Raw genomic sequence first — 27,622 nt, 5'->3', positions numbered from 1 at the left:
TCTGCAAATGGCATTACGGTCTCACTTCTGATTTGCATCGGGCGCAGCTAAGGATAGCAGCGCATGTAGAGAGGCTGCCTCTCAGCCGATAAAAATGGGACGGTCAGCTTTTCATGAATTCATGGTTCTTTTTCTGCAATATGACGATGGGCAAGAGAAGCCCGCGGAGCCAAAGGGGTATGCGATGCTGGCCATGTCTTTGCCGGGATACCAAAAAGTAATGAATGTGCACGCATGGCCGAGATGGTTGACGAAGTACGGAAAGACAAAGAAAAAAACTCCCACAACTTAAGCTGTCCAGACGTTGCAATACCGAGCCGAATGTGCCATGGTGAAGCCTGAAAACTACATAGCATACTGGCATATTTTTGTGACGCGTGAAAGGAATATTTGCCAGGTGCTACCATATCACCATATCAGGGACACTGGTCATGTGTGCATGGATATCATCATGCTCATGCTCAGTCAGCCTATCAGGATGGCATGCAACTTATCGGGTGTAGCTCCCCCACGTCATGCCAACCCTTCACCCTTCACGGCCCCCGACATGCTGCCTGACTAACAACAGACAGCACACTCAGTCGAGATGCCGCTCTCTTTGTTTTGTCTACCTTCTTGATCACGATCCTATCGTTTGATTTATTACTCCTCATCTCCACATCTGTTTTACTGCTGTCCTTTGAGGTGCTGCTACTTGGCTTAAACTCTGAAGCTTGGTTGAGCGCCCCCTGTAGACAAGAAACGGGCAAGTGACGGCCTGCGACCTAAGCTGCACTTACAGAAGCACCAGATCAACAAAAAACGAGGCCTGCGCCTTTATTCTCGCACGTACATCCATACTACATACCTGCTCCCCTCGCATCCTCTCCTTGATCAGTGTTAGGGCGACCTAGACCCGCGTCGCTTTTTCCATCTAGAAGGCTTTCCACCCCTCTAATAACACCTCGAAACCTTGATACGGATCAGCCTTGGCCCTACTGACCTGACCACCTGAGAAACCCCAGCTCAGCCCAGCCCGGAAAGCACAGACTCCTTGGAACGATCGGATTCCACCACTCACTCACTCACTCACTCACTCACTCACTACCAGAGAAATCTCGACTCTCCCCGCAAGTCCGCTCTTGCACACCTGAATACCTGCTCCATCCACCATCTTCACCTGTAACGTGCGAAGCCAGCCAACTCAACGGCCTAGTCTGCATTTAGGCCATGGAATAAAAGCCATCTCTCGCACGTTCCCGTCTGGCAATAATCATTCCCACCGCCAACAACGCATCCTTACTAACAGCGCCCTGGTTCCTAGCTCCATTCCCTAGCACCGGGCCTGGCGACCTTCTTTGACTGTTCCATATAGCTCCAGTGCTCAAAACTTACGGAAGCTGTCCCGGGTCAATGTGCTGCTGCTGCTGCTGCTGGTGTTGTTGTTGTTATTAATATACCAGTCCTGTTTCTTGGGCCTTTTTTCCCGGCTTGCCAGTCAGTCGTTATTGTTGAAGCTCGCCACTCCTCCTTCTTTCATCGCATGGGTCTTGGATATTCCGTTCGCATCACCGCTACATCCACCAAAATCATATCGTCACCATGGCTTCCGAGGATACGATTCCTGTGCTCAAGGTGCTAATCATCGGCCCATCCGGCGCCGGGAAGAGTGCTTGTACGTCCCATTCACTACCCGTCCGACCCCTTTGCATTCGTTCATTTGCGGCGTGCCCAAATGACGGCATCTTCATGGGCCCACATTCGTCTGAACATCCCCGGGGCTGCGAAGGCTGACTAGAGACCATCACAGTATTGCTCAGATACTGCGACGACCAGTTTGATCCCGAATCATCCACTGCCACAATAGGCATTGACTTCAAGGTGAGACACCTCCAGGCAAGCAACGTGAAACCTTACTGACCTGATTGATTACATAGTCAAAACACTTGGCTGTCCGCGGAAAGGCGTACAGACTGAACGTATTTGATACGGTGGGTTTGCCCTATGAGATCTGACATAACAGCCAACCCCTAGTAAAGAGCAAGCCACTGATGAGACCTCCAGGCCGGGCAAGAGAGATTCCGTACTCTATCCACAAGTTACTACAGAGGAGCACATGGTGTGATTCTAGTATACGACATCTCCAGCAGAGCCAGCTTTGTCGGTATGGAGAAGTGGATAGATGAAGCCAAATCAAACGCGGCCCCCAACGCAGTTCTCTATCTAGTAAGCCACCAACGTTAAAACGGGCAAGGCAACGCCAGGCTGACCGAAATCTTCAGGTGGGAAGCAAACTTGACAAAGTGGCCGGAGGTGGCCGTGCAGTAACGTTTGAGGAGGGCCAGGCCTTTGCTGAAGCGAACGGGGCCCTGTTCTGCGAAGTCAGCGCCAAGACGAAGGAGAACATCAAGAGGCCCTTTGTGGAGGTCGTGGACCAGATTGTGCAGAAGCCCGACCTGCTAGCAGGCGCAGCACCGAGATCCAATAACACAACCTTGAACATCGGCAACCTGGGTTCTGACTATTCTTCGGCCTGCCCTTGCTAAGCGGCCACATCACGACCTTGTTTATTGCGGTTTAGCAGTGGTTCGGGTATCTCACCAACGGATGCATGGGGAATGGAACATTGAAGCATCACTCTAGTTGTTTATGGTGGCATGGCTTGGGGTTAGGCGTTATGGTATATACACAATAGGGCGTCCCCCCTTTTCTCGCGCGAGCGTCTATGTTATATAGCTGGGTATATCACCCTCTAAGAAAGAAGAATGCAACTTTTGTCTATCGTATGCCTCTATCGGTCCCATCGTCGTCTGGCTCAGCACAGATGCCGCGAATGGTATGCTGCAGCCATTGTGCCAAAGCCTTCATTCTATCCAGGGAATGCGTCTCCTTGATGATCTACACCAGAGTCTAGTCCTTCGGCTCAAGGAACTCGGTTACAGCTAAAGTCAGGTAAAGCTTGTGTTAGCAAGCTGAGTGTAGCGAGAAGGGTATATATATACATGTCAAACACAGAACCTGCTTACCTTTCAAGAACTCCTCGGGCTTCTCCGAGATGAGCCAGTGGCCGGCGTCGATGTCGACGAGCTTGAAGCACGGGAAGAAGCGGCCGATCAAGGGGATGACCTCGTCGGGCACGTACTTGCTCTGGGTGCCGCGGACGAAGAGGGCGGGGCGCTCGAAGCGGGCGCGCTCCGGGTCGGTGAAGGGGAAGCCACCCATCTGGTCGAGCTGGCGGCCGAGGATGCCGAGGGGGACGCGGAACTTTTGCTTGGGGTCGCTGGGTTCGGGCCGGTGCAGGTTGCCGAGGAGGAATTGGCGGACGGGGAGTTCCTGTAGTGGTTGGTGTCGTCGTTAGGTCAGTCTTGGTTCCCGAAGGCCGTTTCTTCTTCCTTTCATTCCCCGGGCGTAATTCTGTGTAGGGCTTATGCAATATTGTTGGAACGAACCTTTTCGTAGTCTTGTAGGATCTTGTCGGCCTCGCTCTGCTTCGTCACGCCCGCCTCCTCGATCCGCTTCATGCCTTGCACGTACTTGCCGAAGCTGCTCTCGAGGATGGCGTTGACAGGCGCGTTGTCCACGGACACGATATCGCGGACCAGGCTCGGCTGCGCGAGCGCGAGTGCCATGGCGGCCTTGGCTCCCCTGTTATGTTTGGACAAGTCAGACTTTATTATGTTCCTCTGATTCTCTTTCCCCTTCTTCTTGAAAGTCTTGTTGTATTTCTCGTAGAGAGCGGCGCCGCGGTAAGTTGTCGCTTTGGGGGACGGACGGGCGGATGGCACAACCTACATTGAGTGGCCCAGCAGAGTCGGTTGCTTCAACTTGTGTTCCTCGATGAAGCCGGCGACGTCCTCCGCCATCGCCGAGTAGTCGTGCTTGTGGTCATGGGGCGATTCGCCGTGGTTGCGCAGGTCGATGGCGAATACATGGCGGTTGAGGTCGCGCGCCAGAACCCTGTAAGAAGAAGGCTTCCGTGTCAACGCGCCGTATCTCTGCCTTTGTTTCTCGTACTCGCCACCCCGGGTTCATGGGGTGGCCAGCCGTTCTGTTGACTATACGCACTTGCTTATACCCCGGTTGTTCTTCTTGGACCCGAACAGCCCGTGCATGACGATGATGGGCGAGTCGTTCGCATCGCGGCCGTCTTTGGAGGGTGCATGGTGGTCGTAGGCCAGGGTCAGCCGGGAGCCGGACGAGTATTGTCGGATGGAGAAGGTCGGCCGGGAGGAGAGCCTTGCTATCCGGAAAGCGGCGGAGGTGTAGAGGCGGGACATGGTTGTGGAAGGGGGCGGCTCCGTGTCCTGCAGCAGGCGCTTCTGGTGCTCAAATCAATGGGCACCGGGAGGGGCAGAAGGAAAATTCCGCACGCGAGTTATGAACTGAAGAAGGCTTAGAGAATAGTACATGCGAAGCGAAGCGCGCCCCCCTAGTCGAGTGCGATCGTGAAGTTTTTGCCGGGGCGGGTCCATCGCCAATGCCGCCGTTGGCAGAGCTTCAAATTTGAGGGATTCCGGCTAGTGCCGAGCTCGGAGCGGACCTATCGACGTCATCCCAGCTAGCGTTTGCTGCTGCGATGGAGGGCTGCCGGTAGCACAGCGGGAATTCGATATCGGAAATCGATGCCCATGTAAGACCTTTACTGAGCCGGCAATTTGTCGACATGTACAAAAAGTTGTGAGCATTGGTTTCGCAAAGCATGCGATCAGGGACGCCGTTGACGTCGACGTGCAGCTGCGGTATGCTCGTTGGCCATACGAATATACTCAGGAAGTGCTTACTTCAGCCCATGGTGAGATGTATTCGGGATCCAATTTGAATAGACTTCAACATCGTCCTTGCTTTTCTTCAGCGTGGCGTTTTCTGGGAATCACTTCGGACGAAGAAGCACTTGGCGAATACCTATCCCGTTGAGACTCGCGACAGGCAGGGCAGGGAGGTAAGCAGTAAGGTTCGTACATGTGGGTTGGGCCTGTGTGGAAGTGGAGGCTGCCTAAGCCTAAGCCTAAGCCTAAGCCTAAGCCTTACCGAACGGAGTCTCGGCTGAACGCTGAAGCGAATCCCGTAGCTGAAGATTCCAGCTTACGGAACGGCCGGGTTTGAAGCACTTTGACTCAACTCCGCTTTATAGGACAAGACACCCTCATCCCCAAGAGACCAACGGGCTGCCTTTGTTTGGTTGCTCTTGGTGCCGAGTCCTTTAGCCTGTCCTGTCGAGTGCCGGTACACGGGCTTTGGATCCCGCACGACACGGCCTTGAGCTACTCCTAGTGACAAGCCCGACGGGCTGACCGTTGTACACACACCATGGACCCCGTGCCCATCCCGCCCCAATCCAGCAAACAAACGCAGTCGGTTCCGTACGGACAAGCCTGTAGCAACTGTTCGCACGCGAAATGCCGATGTATACCACAGAGTAGTGGTGTCTGCGAAAGGTGGGCGATACTCACTGTTATCTCTATACACTACCTACTACTATCACGAGATCTAATAATACCCACCCTTTAGATGCCAGCGGCTGAAGAAAGAGTGTACTCCAGCCCCAAATGTGCGGAAACGCAAGCCCAAGAACCAGGCTTCGACCTCAAAACGTGCCCGTATTGAGGAGAAGCTGGACGATCTGGTCTCGTTACTGCAGTCGCAAAATGCTGCCAAAGCATTGACCGACCTGGGCGGCAGCGGCCGGACAACCGTAAGCTCGCCTGCCTCACAGCCATGGCCACCATCAGCGTCCGCGGAACCAGATGTCGGACTCAGCTGCACCGGTAATGGACTGCCCGCAGCAGGCCTTCCGTCCTGTCCTATGCCCGGCCCGGAGGTCTCAGGCTTGCGAGGCTCGGGGCCGCCGCCTCACAATGCCTCCTCCTACGACACCCCTGAATCTCTGACAGATGGGGCTGATATCGGAGGCCTTTCGTGCGCCGAGGCGGAGGTGGTCCTCCAGACCTTTCGCACGAAAAGGCTCCGTCACTTCCCGATCCTCTACCTCCCGCCCGAGATGACGGCTCAGGACCTTTGGCGCGAGCGCCCCTTTCTGTGGCTGGTCATCCGGGCCGTCTGCTCTCGGTCTGTTAAAGAACAGAATGTTCTTGCGGACAGGATACGGCAGACAATTGCCAGGAAAACGATTGTCGACTGTGATCGTGACCTTGACATGCTCCAAGGTCTCTTGGTATTTCTTGGATGGTAAGTGTCAAACCTGCTGCAGAGGTAGCGAAGGACAGTGCTAACGATACGTTCAAGGTGTGCGTATTTCTCATATGGGAAACCTTTCCTGTGTAGTAAGTCAATTCGTCGTCGAACCTGGATACTTGCAAAGCAGGGGTAATAAAGACCCCGTCTTGGTTGCTATGGCTAACCCTTGCCTCCGTACAGCCATGTGCAATATGGCGATATCTGTAGCTTTCGATCTTCGCATCACCAGACCCGCGCGAGAAGACATGATAGCGCACCCATACATGAATTGCTTCACGGCGTATACCTGGCGCAATGGGCCGAAGGGTCTTAATATCCCACCTCCTAGCAATGAGACGCGTAGGGCACTCCTTGCATGTTTTATCATTTGCACAAAGTAAGCGCCCAGCCTGTTTAGACCCAAAGAGCTCTGCTAATCTCTCCAGCATATGTTCGTTCATGAAGTTTGATGTCGTTCAATGGTCGCCGCCCCTGTCGGATTGCATGACTAAATTGGCCGAAAGCCGCGAGACGCCTGCCGATGAAGTTCTCATAGCTCTCGCGAAGATCGGAAAGGTGTCGGAAGATGTGTCCCGTCAGTTTAAGGGGCCTGAAGATCGAGAGAAAGCCGCCCCGCCATATCTTCTTGTCAAGGCGTTTCTGGATTCGCTCCAGCAGGTGAAAGAAGGGTTTTCTCCTGAAGTGCTACAAAACGGTGAGCAGACATATGCTTCCATCTCTACAGAGAATATGTTGTGTTGCTGACTTGGCCGAACAGATGTGGTCATTACAAACATCCAAAGCACCCGGATTTTGATCTACGAACTGGCCGTGTCTCACCAGCCGCCGTCGGTCTACTCCGGTTTCGAGTACCGGCGCATCGAGTACCTACACGCGTGCCTGCAGGCTACCAAGTCGTACCTGGACAACTTCCGCGTGCTGGACGCTTCTTCGATCCCCATGTGCTGCTCGTCGATCCTGTTCCACTTCGCGTGCACGATGAAGGTGCTCTACCGGCTCCTGCTGCTCGAGGACCCGGGCTGGGACCGGGCGGCGGCGCGCAAGGAGGCCGACATCGTCTACTACCTCGAGCAGGCGGCGGCCAAGTTCGAGCAGGCACACCAGGTCGCCGGCATCGACAACGCGGACTCGGAGGGCGACCTGTTCAAGCGGGCCGGGGCCGCGCTGCGGCTGACCATGCCCACGTGGCGCGCCGCGCTCGACCAGATCTCGGGGGAGGCAGGGGGTGCGGCTGGGGGTAGTAACATGGCGCCTGGCGGCGGCGCTGGCGGACAGCCAGGGGCAGGAGCAGGAGCAGGAGCAGGAGGTGGTCTGCCGGGCGGGCATCACTCGGTGGATACGATGCTGATGGAGTCGATGGAGGACAATTGGTTGTCTGAGATGTTTCTCACTTGGGAAGGCAGCTGAGACTAAGGTTGTCTACGGGAATATGGTGCTACCATATTTCATCCTGTTTTAGATCTCTCACTGAGTTGTATCATAGTGTAGGTGCTTTTCCCAACCTCTTCAGCTCAGGATGTTCGCATGATAGCCAAATCTTTCCTGGCCCCTCATAAGGGAGGAAGTGGCTTGTGAGGCGCAAGCCTACGCCCGAATCTAAATGGACTGACGCCGACTATCGTCGTCTCCGTGCGGGTTTGTAGGCAAGAGGAAAATAGACCACTTAACAGCAGCCTGTGCCTTGCTACACAAAATGGCGCCATGGCGACTTGAGTATTCATGCGATCAACGAGTAAGGGAACCAAAATAGCCTGCGACGAGACAGGCATTTGAGCTGTCCTATAGACGTCGAGTGCCTAACCGCACGACATGCTCATTCGCCGGGATATCTAAACTCAGGTACCTACCTAATGCTCGCTTATGACCTGTTGCATTCTCATTCGTCCATGCTTCGAAGGGGCGTCGGTTACACGAGGGGTTGTTAACCTCATCTCTTACGGACGGGAGCGAGGAAAAGCTTGGCATATGGAGGCTTGAGACTACTACTACTACTACTACCACTACTAATCCTATACGTACGTTGGCAGTGTTGCCAACCTAGGTACTTACTTTGTAGAGCTTGAAAACGGCAGAAACCCCGGCTACAAAGTCCAGGCGTGCTAATGTTACCAATAGCGGTCGATGTTGGTTCCAGAAGTCCGTACGTAGAGAAACTGCCCCTTCAATTGATTGGCATAAACGACCCAATGAGGAAATTGCTGGTCCGGCGTTCGGGATTGGTTGGGGGTGTAACACTTGCGGCATGGTAGCACTTCCAATTGGACTTACAGCAAGCCATAGGGGGAAAAAACAAAGACCTAACTACATCCTGCCTCCAGCCCCTATATACGTCAGCCGCTTTCGGTAGAGAAAACAGAGAAAGGCAAAGAAAAAAAAAAGTAAAAAGTAAAACATGGATGAATCAGAGACATTTGGCTGGGGTACCGCATCTGCAATGAACCGGTCTTGATTCAGATTTCGTATGACACTACTCCCACCGGACTTTCACCTGTGTCCCTGTTCCCCGGGGGTGCTGGTGGTCGTCGTCCTCCTCTCTCGTCTTTTTGTTGCCTTGCCATTTTCTTTCTCTTCCCCCTATTCTGCTATGCTTGCTGTTGTTTGTGGTGTGCGGTTTGTTTCTCCTCTCTACCACGATATCGACCTGTCCCTGTCCTCGGATTACACCAGCTAGAGGACAAGCTCAGCGGAACGGATCGAAAGAAGGCTTCCCACGCGCCGCCATCCGCCCCGCTGGCACAGGTGCACTCTTCTCTCCTTGTTCTTTCACTTCTCTTTCGTCTTGGGGTATGTGTGCATTGTTAGACCCCTTTATATTGCACCGACACACCTGTTCCCTCAATGGCCAACAACGACACTGGTGTAATGACGGCAGCACCTACCACCTCTGCCGCCACCATCGTCCCACTTGAGGCGGCCGGGGCACCGCCACCAGTGCCAGTATCCGCCCTTCAGGAAAAGGCAGTGGGAAACGCATCCCCCCCCGCGATGATAGGTCAGAGCAGCGGTATCAAATCTCGCCCGCGCCCACCGCCGAGGCGGGAGACGAGACTTCCGGCGGTGGTGGTGGTGGTGCTGGTGGTGGCGACCTGACACAGGAGAAGACGGGTGAGTCCGTCGAGTACATCAGCGGCTTCAGGTTGCTCGCCGTCATGATCGCTGTCGTCCTGGCCGCTTTCCTCATGCTCTTGGACATATCCATCATAAGCACGGTAGGTTCCCAACCCGAAACCATGTGTATAAAGTCATCATCTTTCTAAGAATACGGGTGTATGATAGGCCGTCCCGCGGATAACGAGTGACTTCCACAGTCTACCGGATGTGGGATGGTACGCCGGAGCCTACCAGCTAGCAAAGTGAGTCTAACCGCCATACTATCCCATTACCTATATCGAGTGAGCTTGCACACTCCCTTCGGGGACGTCTCGCTGACGGTGTCTGTCTTGCGATACAGTTCCTGCCTGCAGCCCCTGACGGGGAAGTTTTACACCGAGTTCAGCGCCAAGGTGAGTTTTGGTATACGGACGCTTTTTGATGCTTTTTGGGTCTAATAAGAAGAACCTCATCAGTGGACGTTTCTCATCTTCTTCTTAGTGTTTGAGGTCGGGTCGTTGGTATGCGGCGTCGCCACGTCGTCGCCCATGTTCATTGGGGGCAGGGTCATCGCCGGCCTCGGCTCTTCGGGCATTATGAACGGGGCTATGACCCTCGTCGCCGGTGCTGTTGCTTTGGAAAAGAGGCCATGTATGTCAACATCCTCCTCTTATATGTTAAGAGGGATTCACGGCCCTGCAAGCATTTACTGACTCGATCCATCTGATCAGTATACACGGGTCTCATGGTAGGAAGTGGGCAACACCTCGTTCTCCTGCCGTTGAGGCGCCGAGTACTGATCATTCATTTCGTCGCTATAGTTGCACAACTGGGCCTCGTCTGCGGGCCACTGATCGGCGGTGCCTTGACTGAGTACTCAACTTGGAGGTGGTGTAAGTAACTTGCCCACTATGCCCTGCTTCCCTTGCTCAGAGAGCAAACACGTAGGCTTCTACATCAACCTCCCCCTCGGCGGCGTGACCGCCGTCTTCCTCGCCCTGACCCACGTCCCCGACATCACCGAGAAGCCCCCCTTCACGCTCGCCCTGCTGCGCCGGCTGCTACCCGAGCTCGACCTGCTGGGCTTCGTCCTCTTCGCCCCCGCGGCCGTCATGTTCCTGCTCGCGCTCCAGCTGGGCGGGCACATGTACGCCTGGGGCAGCTCGCAGATCATCGGGCTCTTCTGCGGCGCCGTCGCGACGGGCGCCGTGTTCGTCGCGTGGGAGTGGCGCATGGGCGACCGGGCCATGCTGCCCGGCAGCATGATGAAGCAGCGCGTCGTCTTCATGGCGATCATGCAGGGGCTGTTTCTCATGGTCACGACCACCGTCGGCAGCTTTTATCTGCCCATTTACTTCCAGGGTGTCAAGGGGGTCGGGCCTACGCTTAGTGGAGTGTATATGCTGCCGAGCATCCTTAGCCAACTTCTCCTTGTCGTGGTGTCGGGGGCCTTGAGTAAGTTTGCTCCTTTTCTCCTTGCCTTGCTTCACCTCACCACCACACCGAGACGTGCTCACGTATATACCCCTTCTCAGTTTCGAAGATCGGGTACTACCTTCCCTTCGCTGTCTTCGGCGGTGCTCTGAATGCCATTGGCAACGGATTGCTGTCTACGTTTACGCCCACTACGGAGACGGCCAAGTGGGTTGGGTACCAAATCATAACCGGCGCCGGTAGGGGTGCAGCCATGCAAATAGTACGTTACATCCTTTTAATTTCTTCTCGCTTCCGTCTCCGACCAACGACCGGTGTTCTGGTGAACGCCAAGAGTCGTGAGTGGGTGGATGAACGTACTGATATTCACTTTACATATTTGTAGTGCATCATCGCCATTCAGAACGCCCTACAGCCAGCCCAGATCCCCGTCGGCATGAGCGCCATGATCTTCGCGCAGAACTTCTCGGCCGCCGTCTTCACCGTCGTGGCCGCGACCATCTTCACGCAGAGCCTCGAGGCCGAGATCACGGTGCGGGCGCCCTCGATCCCGCCCGCGGCCGTCTCGGCGGCCGGCGCCAGCGGCGACGGCGTCCAGGCCCTGGTCCCGCCCGGGTCCCCGCCCGAGCTCCTGGGCGAGGTGCTCCTCTCGTACTCCAACAGCGTCGACCGCGTCTTCTACCTCGTCACGGCGTGCGCCGTCATCACCTTCGTCACGGCTTGGGGCGTCGGGTGGAAGGATACGCGCCAGAAGAAGAATACGGCCGCGACGGCGCAGCAGCAGCAAGGTGATGAGGCTGCTTAGATCTTGATGAACTTGTTCAGCATATGCAAATTTCTTGGCGGAACCTATGTATCGATAACCTATGTTAAAACTGTATGATAGACAAGAAGCCGATGGGAGGCACTCTAGAATATACTATGTATAGATCAACACGTTGAAAGACAAGGCTAGACCTACCGAGTGCCGGGTATGGGGCAGACTACTGGTTCTTCGACTAGATCGAATTGGGTAGGGGCCCATATCTTCAAGCTTACCTCTGTCATTATCACCACCTGCGTCGATACCGTGACATTTTGCAAACGGCATACGCTCTTCACGAGCGGCACCTCGATCATGGCTTGCGCCAACGCCTGTTTCCTAGATTCTTAGTGAAGTATGAAAGCGAGGCGGCAAGCGGCTGCGGTGACTCTCGGGGCAAACGCCCCACGGGCGCGGGTGACAGTGGAGATGGTCGTCGATCAATGAACAGGGTAGGAATTCGACTGCCTAATTTTAGTTCGTACGAGGGTGCGAGTACAAGAACGCGAATGGCCAGAAAAGGGGCGCAGCATTGGATGGGTGCAATCCTTTTCGTCTCGCTCCAACCGTGAACACTGCTGGCATTTTCATCCTTTTCCGTACCCCCGTCCCCCGGTTCATGTACATGGCTGCTGCTGCTGTGTAGACTGACAGCTGGGAACGCTCCGCACACGTCAGGTACTGACCATGGCCTCCACCTCGGCTTCTACTTCGGGCTCCCCCGTTACCGCGTCGGGCCCGAATGTGACAATGTTGCCGCCGCCGACTGCCGGCCAACAGCAGCAGGCCGGCTTCCACGTTGCGCCGCCGGCTCAGGCACACGTGCCGATGCATTATCAGCAGCAAACGTTCCAGTTGACGCCTCAGATGGAGGAAGGGATCAAGGCTGCAGTCGCAGCAACCAACCCCGGTCTGCCAGCACCCCCGCGTAAGAAAAGGTCATCGTGGACCATGGCCAAGTATTTCTTGCGTTGCGCGACCTTGATTGCATGTGTGGGTATGATAATCGCCGAGGTAATCGTCGCCATCACTCAACGTGCAGAACTGGATACCGCAATCAGTGTCATCTGGGTAAGAGGCTTCTTCTCTCACTATCCGGCAACTTGGGGGTCCCAGCTAACGAAAAATCCAGGGTTTAATATATGCTTCTTGGCACACGCTGAGGCTGGTCGGGCTGATTAAAGAGAAGGGCGTCGAGACCATAACGCCGTTGAGTTTGATCATTGACATGCTGTTATTGATAGCAGCCATCATATGCATTGGTTTGCTCATGTGGCGGCTAATAGACGGCAGCCTTGGTGGCAATCCCGAATGGGGATATGCCGCACTGCAGGACCGTGGTGTGATTCTACTCATCCTTATATCCTCTATTGGGTAGGCTTTTCCCACTCTGCAGTCCTCTTTTTCGAGGAGTCAGTATATTCCTCTATCATGCTAACCAGACTGGGTCAACAGCGCCGGTCAGTGCATATTGTTTCATCGGGCTCGGGTTGAATACAAAAATCACCAGCGATCAGAGTCAACAAGCAGAGCAGAGGTGACTCCGCCAGAGCATCCAACGCCGACGACGACGCCGCCACCACCACCGCCGGCTCAAATCGTTGTCCATTATGTGCAGAACACATGTCCGAAGTGCGGCACCCAGTCCTGGCCACAGCCTGGCGAGGAGCTAAACGAGCACCTGGCGAGCAAGGGTGACCTACAGCCACAAGCTATCCCGCTATCACAGCTGCAGGTTTTGCCTCGAGCTGCTGGCTGAAGGGACCACTTTGTTTATTCCTGGTAAATTGGATAGTAAGTTGAGCGGGCGAACATTGCAGGGAAACAAACCACCAGGAACGGGGACTTCCTCTAGACGACACAAATGTTGATGCCGGCCTGGTCTTGAGTCGGGCTGTAGCAATCCGCTTGGTGTGCAGGCCATGACAGGCCAAACAGCTGCTGAGGATGCCCGGGACGGATCCGGGCCTCGCAACATGCAAGCGCTATCAATGAGCCAAGTCACAAACGAGGCGATGGTTTCCAGGGCCAGGTAAGCAGGCCCAAGTCTCATGCCGCTGCACAGAGATGAGACATACCTACCGACAGACCGTACAGTCAGTGGTCTGTCTATTGAAGGGAGCCGTTACCCGACATGCATACTACTACCAGCTACAGGAGGGGAGTGGATAGGGTCAGAGAGCGAACACGATCAACTTGAGATTGGTTGTATCGATGTATGTACGGAGTATACAGGCGGCATACCTCACATCACCCAAGACCTAAGACCCAAGAAATGTTGGAGACAACTAACAAGCCTGCCTCCACTTGAATTGTACCTAATAAAAATTGTATGCTATTATGTCATTGCATTCTCTAAGCGGATGCCCAGTACCGAGAGCTGACCTCATCATTCCACCCCGTCAGCGCGCACAGGCCAGGTCCATTGCCCGTTGCCGCCTTGCTGTGTGCAAGCAGTGTGTGCAAGCATGCGCTACAACTAGGCGACTTGGTGAGTAGATTGAATTCTTATCTGCTATCGGGCGAAAATTGTGCTCTGCTGCCAGGGATGCTTTGGTGGGGGTTGACGGGGTTGGCTGTTGCCCCTCCATCGTAATTGGCAGAGAGCCAAAGTGTGTGTGTGAGCCTGTGAGGGGCTGAGTCGCAAACTAGACACTGGATTGTCCCAGGTTCTCTTTGCCTGACAAAGTCAGCCCGAAACTCGAAGGCCAATGAATTTTTCTTTCCCTGGCACCCAGCATCTTCTAGTTTTTCGAAAAGTCTACCTCCCGATTTTCGACAGGACCTGAGGCACTGGAAAATTCTTTCTATTTTCCATCACCATCAAATCCAGTCACATTCACTTGTGATTGACACCTGAGCCTCTCGACTCTTCGCATTTTCCATCGAAGCGGGGTAATTTTTTGATTCGACGCTCTTTTTATACCCAACCGACATTTCGTCATCGTCGCCTGCCCTGCTGTCTGTCGACAAAAAAGCCTGACCGCTACCCATCCATCTCTACCATCATCATGGTTTCCTCATCCAAGGAGAAGAGACTCGCCAAGAAGGCCGCTGACGCCGCCGAAGGCAAGGGCGAGAAGAAGACGCTCGCTTCCAGATCCAAGGCCAACTCCAAGGCTGCCTCCAAGGCCAGCTCCGTGGCCGGAGATGACGACGACGAGAACAAGGCCAAGATCGAGGCACTTGCTGCCCAAGCAGACAAGGAAGGCCTGAGTGATCGTATCACTACCGGTGTGTTGGCCTCTACTCCTACGAGCAAGGACGTCAAGATCATCACCGCCACCTTGACCTTCCACGGTCGCGTCCTTCTCAACGAGACCACCCTCGAGCTTACCCTCGGTCGCCGCTATGGTCTCCTCGGTGAGAACGGCTGCGGAAAGTCTACCCTGCTCAAGGCCATCGCCGCTCGCGAGTACCCCATCCCCGAGCATGTCGACATCTACCTTCTCAACCAGGGTGCCCCGCCCTCTGAGCTCGGCGCTCTCGAGTGGGTCGTCCGTGAGGCAGAGAACGAGATGAAGAGACTGGAGGATCTCTCTGAGAAGATGCTCGAGGAGGAGGGCCCCGAAAGCCCGATGCTGCTCGATCTCTACGACCACATCGACAAGATGGACCCCTCTACCTTTGCCACCAGGGCCTCTCTTATCTTGACTGGTCTCGGTTTCGACAAGGTGACCATCCACAAGAAGACCAAGGATATGTCCGGTGGTTGGCGTATGCGAGTCGCCCTCGGCAAGGCTCTCTTCGTCAAGCCCACGCTCCTGCTTCTCGACGACCCCACTGCCCATTTGGATCTCGAGGCCTGTGTGTGGCTGGAAGAGTACCTGAAGAAGTGGGACCGTACCCTCGTCCTCATTTCTCACTCCCAGGATTTCTTGAACGGTGTCTGCAACAACATGATCGATATGCGCAAGCAACAGCTCATGTACTTCGGTGGTAACTTCGACTCTTACACCAAGACCCGTGCCGAGCAGGAAGTCAACCAGATGAAGGCCTACGAGAAGCAGCAAGCTGAAATTGCTCACATCGACAAGTTCATTGCCAGTGCTGGTACTTACGCCAACTTGGTGCGACAGGCCAAGTCCCGTGAGAAGCAAAAGCAAAAGATGATTGAAGCCGGCCTCATCGAGAAGGTCGTCGACGACAGAGAGTTCAAGTTCCGCTTCGCTGATGCCGAGAAGCTTCCCCCGCCAGTCTTGTCTTTCGACAACGTCACCTTCTCTTACTCAGGAAAGCCCGAGGACGACCTGTACCGTAACGTCGATCTCGGTTTCGACATGGACTCCCGTGCTGCCCTGGTCGGCCCCAACGGTGTTGGCAAGTCCACTCTGCTGCGGTTAATGACCAACAAGATCACCCCTACTGGTGGTACCGTCGGACGCCACACTCACTTGAAGCTCGGCATGTACTCCCAACACAGTGCTGAACAGCTTGACCTGACAAAGTCTGCTCTTGACTTCGTCCGCGACAAGTACCGTGAGAAGACGCAAGATTACCAATACTGGAGACAGCAGCTTGGCCGTTATGGTGTCACGGGTAACGTCCAGACCGCCTTGATGGGCACTCTGTCTGAAGGCCAAAAGTCCAGAATCGTGTTCGCTATTCTGGCCATTGACGCTCCCAACATGTTGTTGCTCGACGAGCCTACGAACGGTCTTGATATCTCTACCATTGACGCTCTGGCCGATGCCATCAACCACTTCGATGGCGGTGTGATCGTTGTCTCTCACGACTTCCGGTAAGTTAACACCACTCCTGACTCTTCCTTACAATATGTGACATATACTAATTAATGCCTTTTTGCAGATTGCTCGACAAGATTGCCAAGCAGATTCTGGTGTGCGAGAACAAGACTATCACACAGTGGGATGGTTCCATTGGTGACTACAAGAACTACCTGCGGAAGAAGATGTTGGCTGCTGGTGCTGTTTAAGGTGATCCGGCTCTTTGGCGCAATGATTTTCGGTCGTTTACTTTTGGGCTTGATTCATAGAGACGTGTTAGCATGCATTTTAGGATGCGGCTCATTATAGATTGGGCAGAGTAGCCGCACTCTAAGACTCATGGGGGCTTGCCGGGCAAGAGCCCCGGGCATGCCAAAAATCCATAGGTGGTTGGGAATAGACGTTGATGAACACATACCATTACTCCCATCGTGACTTCCGAACACTTATACTGGTCAGTCGGTACCAGATACCTTACGTCGCGGCATAGTTGCGTGTAGATATCCCCTTGATGGCGACAACGCTGCACCCACCATATCGTGTCGTCCTGTATAGACTAGGGAACAATAGGAACTGCTGTGGCATAATACTCATTCCTATTAAATAATACCTAATTGATAAATAATTAGGCCAGTCGACTACTTGCGGGGGGGATCGTATTTGTCTAATTAGGTATTGCATCCAGTAGCATAAGTATCTTGCCCAGTGGGAGAAACATTATACAACGGCACTTAATATTATTCCGGTGCGTTTATTCCCTAATGTGTACAGGACAGCATGGCATAGTGAGGGCAGTGCTGTCGCCATGAAGGGAATACCTAGCGTCGCAGGGCAGTTGCGTTGAGGCATATTGTAAGTCATGCAGTCAGCGAGTGGCAAACGGTATCGCACATGCTACCCTGAATATGGATTGCAGTAGAGGTTTTGTGGAAATAGAAGCGTTCAATGCCCCCAGATAGCTATGGTAAATTGTCGCCTAGGATGCTCGCTGTTGACCGTGGCATCGTCTTTCCTAGAATAGAGCACTCACTCAACATGTGGGCTGTTCTGAATAATGCATCGACTTCTACCAGACTTTAATGCTACTTTGGGGATAGGGGTAGGGGCGGAGACGTATGGTTATAATCATCATCATCACGAACTCACCACCCTGATGATCTGCCCCGGTCATAGATTTGCAATGTACGATGCGTGAGCTGGTCTAATGCTTTCCAGGCAGTAAGGCCAGACACTCGGGCAAGAGATCCATACTCGCTCGGTATGTGCAGCAGATCGCCATGTTCGGTCCATGACAGGGACCACGTCATGTTGTCTGCATTCCCAATGACTTGCAAGGACATCCAGTGAGAGCGAGGATTCAAAGCATTGCATGCAATCTTGCATGTCTCGCTTCCTTGCCTAAAATGTCCAAGGCAAACTCACTTCTGTCAACCTTGACCAAGCAGGGAAAGATATATGTGAGCCTGTCGGTTTTATCATAGGCTTAGTGACGTTATGAGCCTCGAGGATAAGATGGTCTAGCTATATGGACTGATGGTTGAAGGAGAGTTACTAACTGGTTTAATGAGGATTTTAAGCTGGCAAGCCCGAGAAGAGGAGATACGGTTAAGTCTGATAGAAGCAGCAAGGCTGAGTGACCTCCGGGACTCCCCACTGCTGTACTTATCCTTATGCTGTTGGGCCAGAGCAGCATCTGGCTGTAGGGAGGCCAGCTTGGTGGGGAACGCGTCTGTCTGTAGGTGTGTAGGTACAAAGTGGCCAGAAGGTGTAGTCATATGCCCAAAGAACTGGTTTGTTTTTAACCACAAACTCGTATACAAGCAGCCCTCGTGGCTCAGTCGGTGGCCAGATAAAACCTGCCTGGGCTCGTGTTTCCGGAATGGTTTTTCGTATGGTTCGATCCTGACGCAGGACGCCTAGTTTTTTGCATTTTTTTTTCTTCGATTCATTTTACTCCCATTTGTTCACATCATCGCCGCTGACCTTCGCCCTGAGGTTCCCAGATTGAGGTCTGGCTGAGCTACCTGAGGGCATTCGTATTTTCATTCTTTATTTTCATTCCTCTTTTTGTTCATCTTTTTTGTTCATCTTCGGGAGAACTACCAGGGCGAATCGTTCATCAGGTTCAAATTTGAAGTTGCCCATGATGATGAACCACTTGCCATGCCCCCCTTCTAATATGGCACGAGAAACCATGCAACACTTGGTCAACTTGTTCTGTGCTTGAAAGACTTATTGGCTTAAATATCCCCATCGTGGTCCGAAGAGGTGTCTCCGGTTGGATTCTGCTCGGAATGGCCCTTTTTCATCGTCACTTTGGCATTCAACCTTTCCAACGTGGCAGCCTGTTGTTCTTGCTATAAGTCTGACCTCACCTGGCTTCATACACATTCTACAATTCTCTCATACGCCGTACGATAGTGTCAGATCTTGTCAGTATGTGATCCCATAGGAGGACAGAAACACCAATTATCACCAGTGATGCCATCGTCAGTCGTCATATCTCTATTGAAGCCATCGCGAGCTTGGAAGTTGCATGCTTCCTCGTGCCCAGCAAGCGCCCCACCGACAAAGTGGAGTGGTCAGCGACGGACGAGTCGTTGGAACGCCTCAGCTCAGCCCGGTCTGGAAACAGCAACTGGGGCCCTGTCTAAATCGAGGTCCACAGACCACAGACCACAGGGCAGGCAGGTGGACAGGGGACGAATACTTGGAAAGTCGCGCGCCCACGCCTAGCACGCCTCCGCGCGTGAGAGTGTCTTATGTCTCTGCACCGTATCGCAACGTGTGCCTGTAAACAGGTTACACTGCAGCGTCGATGTTTCCATGGGCCAAGTAAGGTAGGTATCTATCAGCAATACCTTGGTATTCCCCAGTCCATGCTTTGCACCAAGCTGCCTTCTGCTTGCGGACAATGAGCACTGAGAAAAGATTCCCAGGGATAAATATAGGCATGTACAATGTACAGTCGCCAGCCAGCTGGGTGCAACTTGGTGGTAATGGCTGGGGCTTGGCCGGCCGGGGGATTCGGGATGCATTGTAGGGTAAGTGCATGCTAGCCCCCTATTGGATAGGCCGCGCAGGGATGTCCAAGGTGTGGAGGTGGGTTGTCTGGACGGATCTCATCAAAATCCTCCCCTTCCCCATTCCCATCCCATCAGACGCACCCGTTCTGGCACCCGTGTTCGACCCTTTCGGCGAGAATTGGCGAGCACGAAGCGAGAGCGCTGCTGGGCCGGCGTGGGTTTCTGCTGCCATCACATCACCATGCCGCTGCTGGCTGGCTACCGAACTCCGCTGCGTCTGGGTCCTGGTGCAGGAGGAAGCGCAATGTGTCTATTATTATTGGACTGGACTGCTGAACCGACTTCAGCAACCATGGTCGTGGAGGGAATGCATTAGAAAGAAACCGGTCAACCTCGAGAGCACCCATCTTTCCCACACCATTCTACCTCGCCCATCGTCAATACCCTCTCTTTTGCCCATTCGGTCCCCTTCCTCTCTCATAGCTCTTGCGCACCTGGGAGTTGCACCTTTGTCGCCTTCCTGTACCATCCATCTATGGCAATCTAGACTAGAATCTGGCCCTTTTCACGTTGATCCACTCCGGCATAGACATCGAGATTCAAAAAGCATTTCGTACTTCGTGTCCTCTCTTACCTTTACGTGCTATACGTATACTACTGCCTTGTTGCACATAGACTCTGGATCGACTATTGCGCCGATGAAAGACCTGTAATCGACCAAGACGTTTATTTGCTCCTCCGGGTCACGTCCAGTCAACTGCTACCTGCGAATATCTGCGCAGCGTAGCCAGAAAACCCCCCCAAGTGCAGCCGAAAACACTTCTTCTGGAGTTGCTTAGGCGGTGTGGCTGCGACTGATTCCGCGATCTTGCCCGACTGATTCGTTTCCCAAACCCTCATTCTCCGAGTAGCGTGGGTTGTATGTCTTAAACCCGTATGCTGGTGGAAGAATGATGGCGATGCGCTAAAAAAAAGGACGCTGTACGGACCCGGAACGACGTCAAGACCACTCAACAAAAGCATCTGGCATCTGGCATCTGGCATCTGGAAGAGGTGAGGAGGGGGCAAAGGAAAAAAAGGAATTATATATATACTCCAATGCAAGAGACAAGACGACTAGAGAGAGATGGATTTCCATGCGACGGTGCTGCAGCACACGGGAGACGAGCGCAGCGATAAATCGAGGAGATCGCATGGTACACCATTCCAGCCGCAACAAGCTTCACCTGGGCAGAGAGCAGCATTCGCACATGCAGCGGCCGGTTCGCCATCGCCGGGACTTTCCAGTTCCAGCGCGCCAGGACCACGTCGTCACTCGTCCTTTGTCGAAGCGGTGATGAACGAAGTTGGAGGAGCCGCAATTGAAACCGAACTCGCAGGACCGCGAGTGGGATCTGCATCGAGACACAGCTCTAATGCCGATGGTGGTTCTGGTGCTGGCGGTGCTTCTGCGTCTGCTTCTGGTGCTTTTGCTGATGTCGGTGCTGGCGCAGCCTCAGGTGGATTCCCCGGGCACGTTGGAGCAATTGGAGACGAAGCTCTGGCGCGGCAGGCAGTTGGACCCAAGGACGCCAATGCTAATGAGTTGAATACTACTAATACCGCCAACGCCAACGTAACCGTGGTGAGATCTCCGACAAAAGCGTCAACGCAGCAATTGCTGCTGCAATCAGATTTTCACCAGCCCGCGCCATTCCATCCACAGCAGCATCGTCCACACCCTTCTCCTTCTCCTTCTCCTTCTCCTTCTTCACCCACAACAAATTCCTTCCCCATTCCCACCCACCACCAACTCCCCCTTCATCCAGCAAATGCTGCTCCATTAATCGCAACACCATCATCGTCGGCCTCGGCCACCATCACGACGCGACGTCCGCCACCTCTTCTTAATCCCAGCGACCACCACCACCCGCCGCCACAACACTCATTTGACCCCTACGCGTCCTCGCATCTCCCATCGACTGCATCGTCAACATCATCGCCACCATACCCGACTTACAACTCCGGCTTGCCTCCTCTGGCTCCGCCGCCAGGGGCCTCTGGCTCATCAATCATTATGGCCTCACCCGGCGCAAAGAACGGTGCATCGCCGCTACAACCACCGCAGGCCGATCGCCACCAGACATCTGCACGCGAGAAGAAGTCGGGCAGCTTCTACGATCCGTTGACGGACACTACCACGAAAGAAAGAAGGCCCTCCGACTCGTGGTCCAACAATAAGCAGGTGAGCTGACCGAGTCCCATATAACTTGTTTTTTTGGTCGAGAACCCGGCCGAGGCGTCCCCCTTTAGAGAGCAGCGCGGCAGTGTCGCATTGTATTCTGGATCTTGAATCTACCTGTGTAAACTCCATCGCGATGCGTCGGAGATAAATGTTATGTGCTCAAGCGAGAACTTCCTTTGCACGTCCCCCGTTTTTATGCTGTAGTGTAGCAAAGGTGCTTGCTCAGTGTGTTGGAAGTGGATGTGGCTGCTTGCGAGGTGCAGACCTTATTCGCGTTCCACCAGAGTTTGCTCTGCGTAAGATAAAAAAGGTGAACCATGGTGAAGCATCGGCCTTGTCTGGAGGGGGTTTTGGCCGATGACAATAATGAATGGCCGACATTCCCTAATTGCAGCAACACCAACCGTATTTCCTTTTTTCTGACCCAAAGGCGTTTTCGCATCAACCGCTAACCTTCTCACCTCCATCAACAGTCGTCACGCAACGATCCCTACAGCACCGGCTATTCGCAGCGACCCAAGTCCAATGGCTATGGTTCGCCATCGCCTGTGAATGCAAATTTCCCACCTCGAGGCCGCAGCCCTCGCTCACACTCCAAAACCACCAATGGTACCAGTGCTGATCCGCCCAGCCCAACCAACAAAGCATTAAATCTGGCAGCATCTCCCTCGCGTCATCGCACCCAGCCTGAAGCTGCATCAACCACCAGCCATCAATCATCTACACCTGCTGCCTCGTTACCATCAATCCTGAACCCCGAGCCTGCTGCCTCCTCCATTACTGCGGCAGCCCCGGCCAGTGTAAGTTTCATTTATATGATTATGCAATGTGCATAAGAACTCCTCATGCTTGACTCGACCTCGTGTTGTCAACCTTCACGTTTCTATCGTGGCCGACCGTCCATGTCAATAAGCATCCCAGCTAACTTGCATCGTTAGACACCGAGCCGGGCAGCTGAGCTCATGTCGTTCTCCAATATCCTGTCAAGCACCGACCCTCTGCCGAAACCTGCAAGGCCGCCGATCATGACGGAGAAGAGGGAGAAGCCGGCTCGCAAGAGTAAGGGTCGCGAGGCCCAGCTTCGAGACTCGGAAGGCGGCGGCTCGAAATCCAAGTCGCGAAGATCATCAAGCGCGTCTAGGGAGCCCCCCTGTCAAATCTGCCAGTAAGCGACAGTCTAATGGCCAGGCGAAAGCCCGTACGCTCTCAGCCGACAAGGAGAAGAAAATCGAGAAGCTCCTGGAACGACTGGATGCTGACGCTGACGACGTCGATCTATCCGAACTCGACATGGAGCAAGATATCTATATCAGCCGAAACAAGAGACGCAAGCTCAATTTGGAGAGGGACGAGTCCGGCGATAACAAGAGCCGTCGTGGCGACTTGGTCACGTCTATGGGCAGGAGGCTTAACAGTCATGCTGCTCAAGGCAAGCGCCGATACGATGAGATCTACTACGAAGAAGCACTTCAGGAGGTTAGAGAGCGCGAGGTGTTCGCGGAGAAAGAGCGGAAGAAGGACATGCAGCGCAAGCGTCGCCGCGAAAAGTCAATGCAAGTCACAATCGAGCAGCGAGAGCTTGCGCTGGCCAAGGCCCTCTCCACTGCAAACGAGACTGAACGACAAAAGCTCCTCCGTGAGGCCGAAAGGGCCAACAAGAAGGTCGAAGCCACTAAGATGGTCCTTCAGAAGGGCATCAAGGGTCCCGCACGAAACCTTGCGCCATACGAGCCAAACCTGGAGGGTGGCACCATGTCCAGCTTTATCATGGGCACTAGTGATGCAGAGCCGGCCAGCACCAAGAAGTCGAAACGCTCCGGAACTCGGCCTAAGAAGTCCAAGGAGCAGAAACAAGCCGAGAAAGATTCCGCGGAAGCTGCACAGGCCGCCATTGATGCTGGCGAGGAGCTGCCGTCTAGGGAAGAGACCAAGATCCGCATCAAGCTTAACAAGGGCTCGTCCAAGGAGTCCAAGGACAAGGATCGGGAAGGACGAGACAGCACCAAAGAGCCCAAGGAGAAGGAGAAGGCGGTCGAGGAGCCTCCGGCCAACCCCTTGGAGACCAAATTCCAGTCGAAGGGTTACAATCAGATTTACGATCAGATCTGGCGCGATCTCGCACGCAAAGATGTGCCTAAGACGTTCAAGCTTGCGGGCGATTCCTACGCTACCAAAGCGTCGAACCTCAAAAAAGACGGCGATCCTTGCTTCCAAAGAGGCAAAGCGCTGGCAACTGCGAACCAACAAGGGGACCAAGGACCTGCAGGCAAGGGCCAAGCGTTGTATGCGTGATATGATGAGCTTCTGGAAGCGCAACGAGCGCGAGGAGCGGGATCTACGCAAGGCTGCCGAGAGGCAGGAGATTGAGAACGCCCGCAAGGAGGAAGCCGACCGAGAAGCCGCGCGACAGAAGAGGAAGCTGAACTTCTTGATCTCGCAGACAGAGCTGTACTCCCATTTCATCGGCAAGAAGATCAAGACGGATGAGGTTGAGAGAAGTACCGACAACCCGGAGATCGCACCTGCTGCGGATGGTACTTCGGAACACAAGGTAAACGTTGATGAGCCCACAGGCCCAGTCGGCTCCAAGGTTACCAACTTCGACAACCTCAACTTCGATGAAGAAGATGAGGAAACGCTGCGCCAGGCTGCTATGGCGAATGCGCAAAATGCCATTGCGGAGGCTCAGCAGAAGGCGCGAGCATTCAACAAGCAGGAAACAGACATGGACGAGGATGGCGAGATGAACTTCCAAAACCCAACAGGACTTGGCGACGTCGATATCGAGCAGCCCAAGCTTCTGAACTGCCAGCTCAAGGAGTACCAGCTCAAGGGTCTCAATTGGCTTGCCAACCTCTACGAGCAAGGTATCAACGGAATTCTGGCCGACGAAATGGGTCTCGGCAAGACTGTTCAGTCCATTTCCGTCATGGCCTATCTGGCCGAGGTGCACGACATCTGGGGTCCCTACTTGGTTGTGGCCCCGGCTTCGACTCTGCACAACTGGCAGCAAGAGATTGCCAGGTTCGTGCCCGAGTTCAAGATTCTCCCTTACTGGGGAACCGCAGGAGACCGCAAGGTACTGCGAAAGTTCTGGGACCGCAAACACCACACATACAAGAAGGATTCGCCATTCCATGTTCTGGTCACGTCGTACCAGCTTGTCGTGTCTGATGTTGCTTATTTCCAGAAGATGAAATGGCAGTACATGATTCTGGACGAGGCGCAAGCCATCAAGAGCTCACAGAGCTCACGTTGGAAGTGCCTGCTCAGCTTCCATTGCCGTAACAGACTGCTGTTGACCGGCACCCCGATCCAGAACAACATGCAGGAGTTGTGGGCGTTGCTTCATTTCATCATGCCTTCGCTGTTTGATTCTCACGATGAATTCAGCGAGTGGTTTTCCAAGGACATTGAGTCTCACGCGCAGAGCAACACGACGCTCAACGAGGACCAGCTTAAGCGGCTGCACATGATCCTCAAACCGTTCATGTTGCGTCGTGTGAAGAAGCACGTACAGAAGGAGCTCGGCGACAAGATCGAGCTCGACGTGTTCTGCGACCTCACATACCGCCAACGCGCATACTACCGCAACCTGCGCAACCAGATCAGCATCATGGATCTTATCGAGAAGGCCACCTTGGGTGACGATCAAGACTCGGGAACCCTTATGAACCTTGTCATGCAGTTCCGAAAGGTCTGCAACCACCCGGATCTTTTCGAGCGTGCTGAAACATCGAGTCCATTCTCTACCGCGTACTTTGCCGAGACTGCTTCGTTTGTCCGAGAAGGAACGAATGTTGCCGTCGGATACTCGACACGTAGTCTGGTTGAGTACCGCCTTCCGCGCCTAGTGTGGACGGACGGCGGACGGCTCTACAAGGCCAGCAAGGACAATGTGAAGGCCGGGTTCAGAAATAAATACCTGAACCAAATGATGAACATCTGGACACCTGACAACATTCGTGAGAGCGAAAGTGGCCAAGATGCGTTCTCATTCCTTCGGTTCGCCGATACCAGCCCACAGGAGGCTTACAAGGCTAGCCATTCCGATGTGTTCTCACGTGCTGCCGGTCTTGTCAGGAAAGAAAACCGATTGGGTTACCTCAATGTGGTGTACAACGAACCTGAGGAGAAGAACTTCACGCCGGCGCACGCGCTCCTTCAGATTTCTGCCCGATCCGACCGTAGGGCTCTTGCTGAAGTGACAAGTGAGGGTATTCTCGACAAGCTCATGAATATTTCTCGCACCAGGTGGCGTGATTCCGGCTTGAGCCGAGTTGAGCAGGCAGCTCTGCCCGGCGCCCTGGCGCCGCCGATCGAGGTAACGTGTGAGGGCACGCGGGCTCCTATTTCCGAGCGGGAGGATACTCTGTTCAACGTACCGATGCGCAGGGCGCTTTACGGCCCCAACAGCCTTGAAGAAAAGGCTCTGATCACCCAGAACGTACCTGTAGAACGGTACCCATCCACGGCCATGATCCCGCGCCCGGACAATGAGAAGAGGAAGTTCACCAACATCACGGTGCCCAGCATGCGCCGCTTCGTTACCGACAGTGGCAAGCTTGCCAAACTTGATCAGCTTCTGTTCAAGCTCAAGGAGGAGGGCCACCGTGTACTGCTTTACTTCCAGATGACACGCATGATCGACCTGATGGAGGAGTACTTGACCTACCGCAATTACAAGTACTGCCGACTGGATGGTTCCACCAAGCTGGAGGACCGTCGAGATACCGTGACCGATTTCCAGACTCGACCCGAGATTTTCATATTCCTTTTGTCTACACGCGCTGGTGGTCTGGGTATCAATTTGACATCGGCCGATACTGTCATTTTCTATGACAGTGATTGGAACCCTACCATTGATTCGCAGGCCATGGATCGTGCCCATCGACTGGGCCAGACTCGTCAAGTCACCGTGTACCGACTCATCACGCGCGGTACCATCGAGGAACGTATCCGGAAGCGTGCCATGCAGAAGGAAGAGGTGCAACGTGTGGTCATCTCTGGCGGTGGTGCCCGTGGTGTCGACTTCAGCGGCCGCCGCCCTGCCGAGAACAGAAACAAGGATATTGCCATGTGGCTTGCCGACGATGACCAAGCCGAGATGATCGAACGCAGAGAGAGGGAGCTGCTCGAGAACGGCGAGATCGAGAAGCAGACCAAGAAGCGTGGTGGCGGTGCCGCGGCAAAGAGGAAGAGGGAAGCTGTCAGTCTGGATGAGATGTACCACGAAGGTGAGTTCGAAAGCTAGAACGAAAGGGACAATACCCCCTGGATGTTTCCATTTGCTAACTTTTGTCCAGGCGAGGGAAATTTCGATGATGGTAATAAGCAATCCGGCACGGCTACCGGGACGGCCACGCCGGCTGAAGAAGCGCCGGCGGTACCCGCGAGCAAGAAGCGTCGCGGCACTGGCAGTAAGAAGGCGAAGACTGCTAAGCAAAGACTGGCTCTTGCAGATGGCGAGATGGATATCTGATCCGATTGTATTGATTAAGGGAAGCAGGGCCGGGGCGCCCGAAAACCGGTGTGCCTCGCCAATGATTTTTATACGTAAGAACAGGAGCTCGCTTGTGAGGAGATCCTGTCGTTTGTTCCATCGATATATCAAGACAACCACCCCATCCGCCGCACTACACGAGGGACGGAGGATTAATGGTGGATGGGGAGAGGGAAGGGGAAGGATTGGTTGTCGACATGCCAAAAGTGTAACTGTACCAAGTACAAAAAGGGAAACCCAAGGCGTTGCATTGCTGATATTTTTTCATTTGGGGACCAAGAGCAAGAAAGATGCAAAGCATTTTGGGGGGTCTAGACATTATTCGCGTTGGCCCTGCGTTTTGGCTTGTGGCCCCTAGGCTAGAAAGCCATAATCGACAAGCATCGAGCCTACACTACAGTACTTACTTTTTTTCTTTCTTGTCCTTGAAAGTGAAGCTTATATAGAATTCTATATATCTATACCCCTACCTTGTCTTCCTCCAAAATGCCGTGTTGCGTAGGTAAAAACCTACCTTTGGGACTTGTTCACAAGGGACCGGGACCCCTTTTGCACCTCCACTGTGTGGCCTACCTTGTGATTAGCAAATTGACAATGTATACACCTCCTGTCTGCATGTTCTTTATGCGTATTGCGCGTACG

General features: G+C 53.9%; 7 protein-coding genes across 7 annotated transcripts; 6 read left to right on the top strand and 1 right to left on the bottom strand.

Moving 5' to 3' along the window:
* Positions 1-1,581: 1,581 nt before the first annotated feature.
* On the top strand, positions 1,582-2,525 carry PG986_000430 (uncharacterized protein; the record flags this gene model as incomplete). Its single annotated transcript, XM_066836652.1, has 5 exons — positions 1,582-1,654; positions 1,790-1,860; positions 1,917-1,970; positions 2,044-2,205; positions 2,262-2,525. The coding sequence occupies 5 exons, from the start codon at positions 1,582-1,584 to the stop codon at positions 2,523-2,525; spliced, it is 624 nt and encodes a 207-aa protein (XP_066705545.1).
* Positions 2,526-2,889: 364 nt separating this feature from the next.
* On the bottom strand, positions 2,890-4,256 carry PG986_000429 (uncharacterized protein; the record flags this gene model as incomplete). Its single annotated transcript, XM_066836651.1, has 5 exons — positions 2,890-2,921; positions 2,982-3,312; positions 3,429-3,624; positions 3,772-3,936; positions 4,045-4,256. The coding sequence occupies 5 exons, from the start codon at positions 4,254-4,256 to the stop codon at positions 2,890-2,892; spliced, it is 936 nt and encodes a 311-aa protein (XP_066705544.1).
* Positions 4,257-5,286: 1,030 nt separating this feature from the next.
* Positions 5,287-7,581, top strand: PG986_000428 (uncharacterized protein; the record flags this gene model as incomplete). Its single annotated transcript, XM_066836650.1, has 6 exons — positions 5,287-5,339; positions 5,488-6,165; positions 6,223-6,260; positions 6,382-6,550; positions 6,600-6,868; positions 6,932-7,581. 6 exons carry the CDS (start codon positions 5,287-5,289, stop codon positions 7,579-7,581), a joined length of 1,857 nt encoding a protein of 618 aa, XP_066705543.1.
* A 1,431-nt stretch (positions 7,582-9,012) lies between these two features.
* Positions 9,013-11,503, top strand: PG986_000427 (MFS multidrug transporter; the record flags this gene model as incomplete). Its single annotated transcript, XM_066836649.1, has 9 exons — positions 9,013-9,031; positions 9,085-9,383; positions 9,451-9,527; positions 9,626-9,677; positions 9,741-9,915; positions 9,996-10,157; positions 10,213-10,719; positions 10,800-10,960; positions 11,084-11,503. 9 exons carry the CDS (start codon positions 9,013-9,015, stop codon positions 11,501-11,503), a joined length of 1,872 nt encoding a protein of 623 aa, XP_066705542.1.
* Positions 11,504-12,187: 684 nt separating this feature from the next.
* Positions 12,188-13,259, top strand: PG986_000426 (uncharacterized protein; the record flags this gene model as incomplete). Its single annotated transcript, XM_066836648.1, has 2 exons — positions 12,188-12,571; positions 13,011-13,259. The coding sequence occupies 2 exons, from the start codon at positions 12,188-12,190 to the stop codon at positions 13,257-13,259; spliced, it is 633 nt and encodes a 210-aa protein (XP_066705541.1).
* A 1,252-nt stretch (positions 13,260-14,511) lies between these two features.
* PG986_000425 (uncharacterized protein) lies at positions 14,512-16,436 on the top strand (the record flags this gene model as incomplete). The annotated part of the gene is made up of 2 exons (XM_066836647.1): positions 14,512-16,241; positions 16,310-16,436. The coding sequence occupies 2 exons, from the start codon at positions 14,512-14,514 to the stop codon at positions 16,434-16,436; spliced, it is 1,857 nt and encodes a 618-aa protein (XP_066705540.1).
* A 4,873-nt stretch (positions 16,437-21,309) lies between these two features.
* PG986_000424 (SNF2 family domain-containing protein) lies at positions 21,310-26,959 on the top strand (the record flags this gene model as incomplete). The annotated part of the gene is made up of 5 exons (XM_066836646.1): positions 21,310-21,477; positions 22,416-22,536; positions 22,619-23,607; positions 23,672-26,714; positions 26,784-26,959. 5 exons carry the CDS (start codon positions 21,310-21,312, stop codon positions 26,957-26,959), a joined length of 4,497 nt encoding a protein of 1,498 aa, XP_066705539.1.
* Positions 26,960-27,622: the final 663 nt, after the last annotated feature.

Source organism: Apiospora aurea (assembly GCF_038362705.1).
Source record: "Apiospora aurea strain CBS 24483 chromosome Unknown utg000001l_segment0_segment0, whole genome shotgun sequence".
Lineage (NCBI taxonomy): Eukaryota > Fungi > Ascomycota > Sordariomycetes > Amphisphaeriales > Apiosporaceae > Apiospora > Apiospora aurea.
The sequence above is the reverse complement of the archived record's forward strand: the minus strand, read 5'-3'. Positions and strand labels throughout refer to the sequence as shown.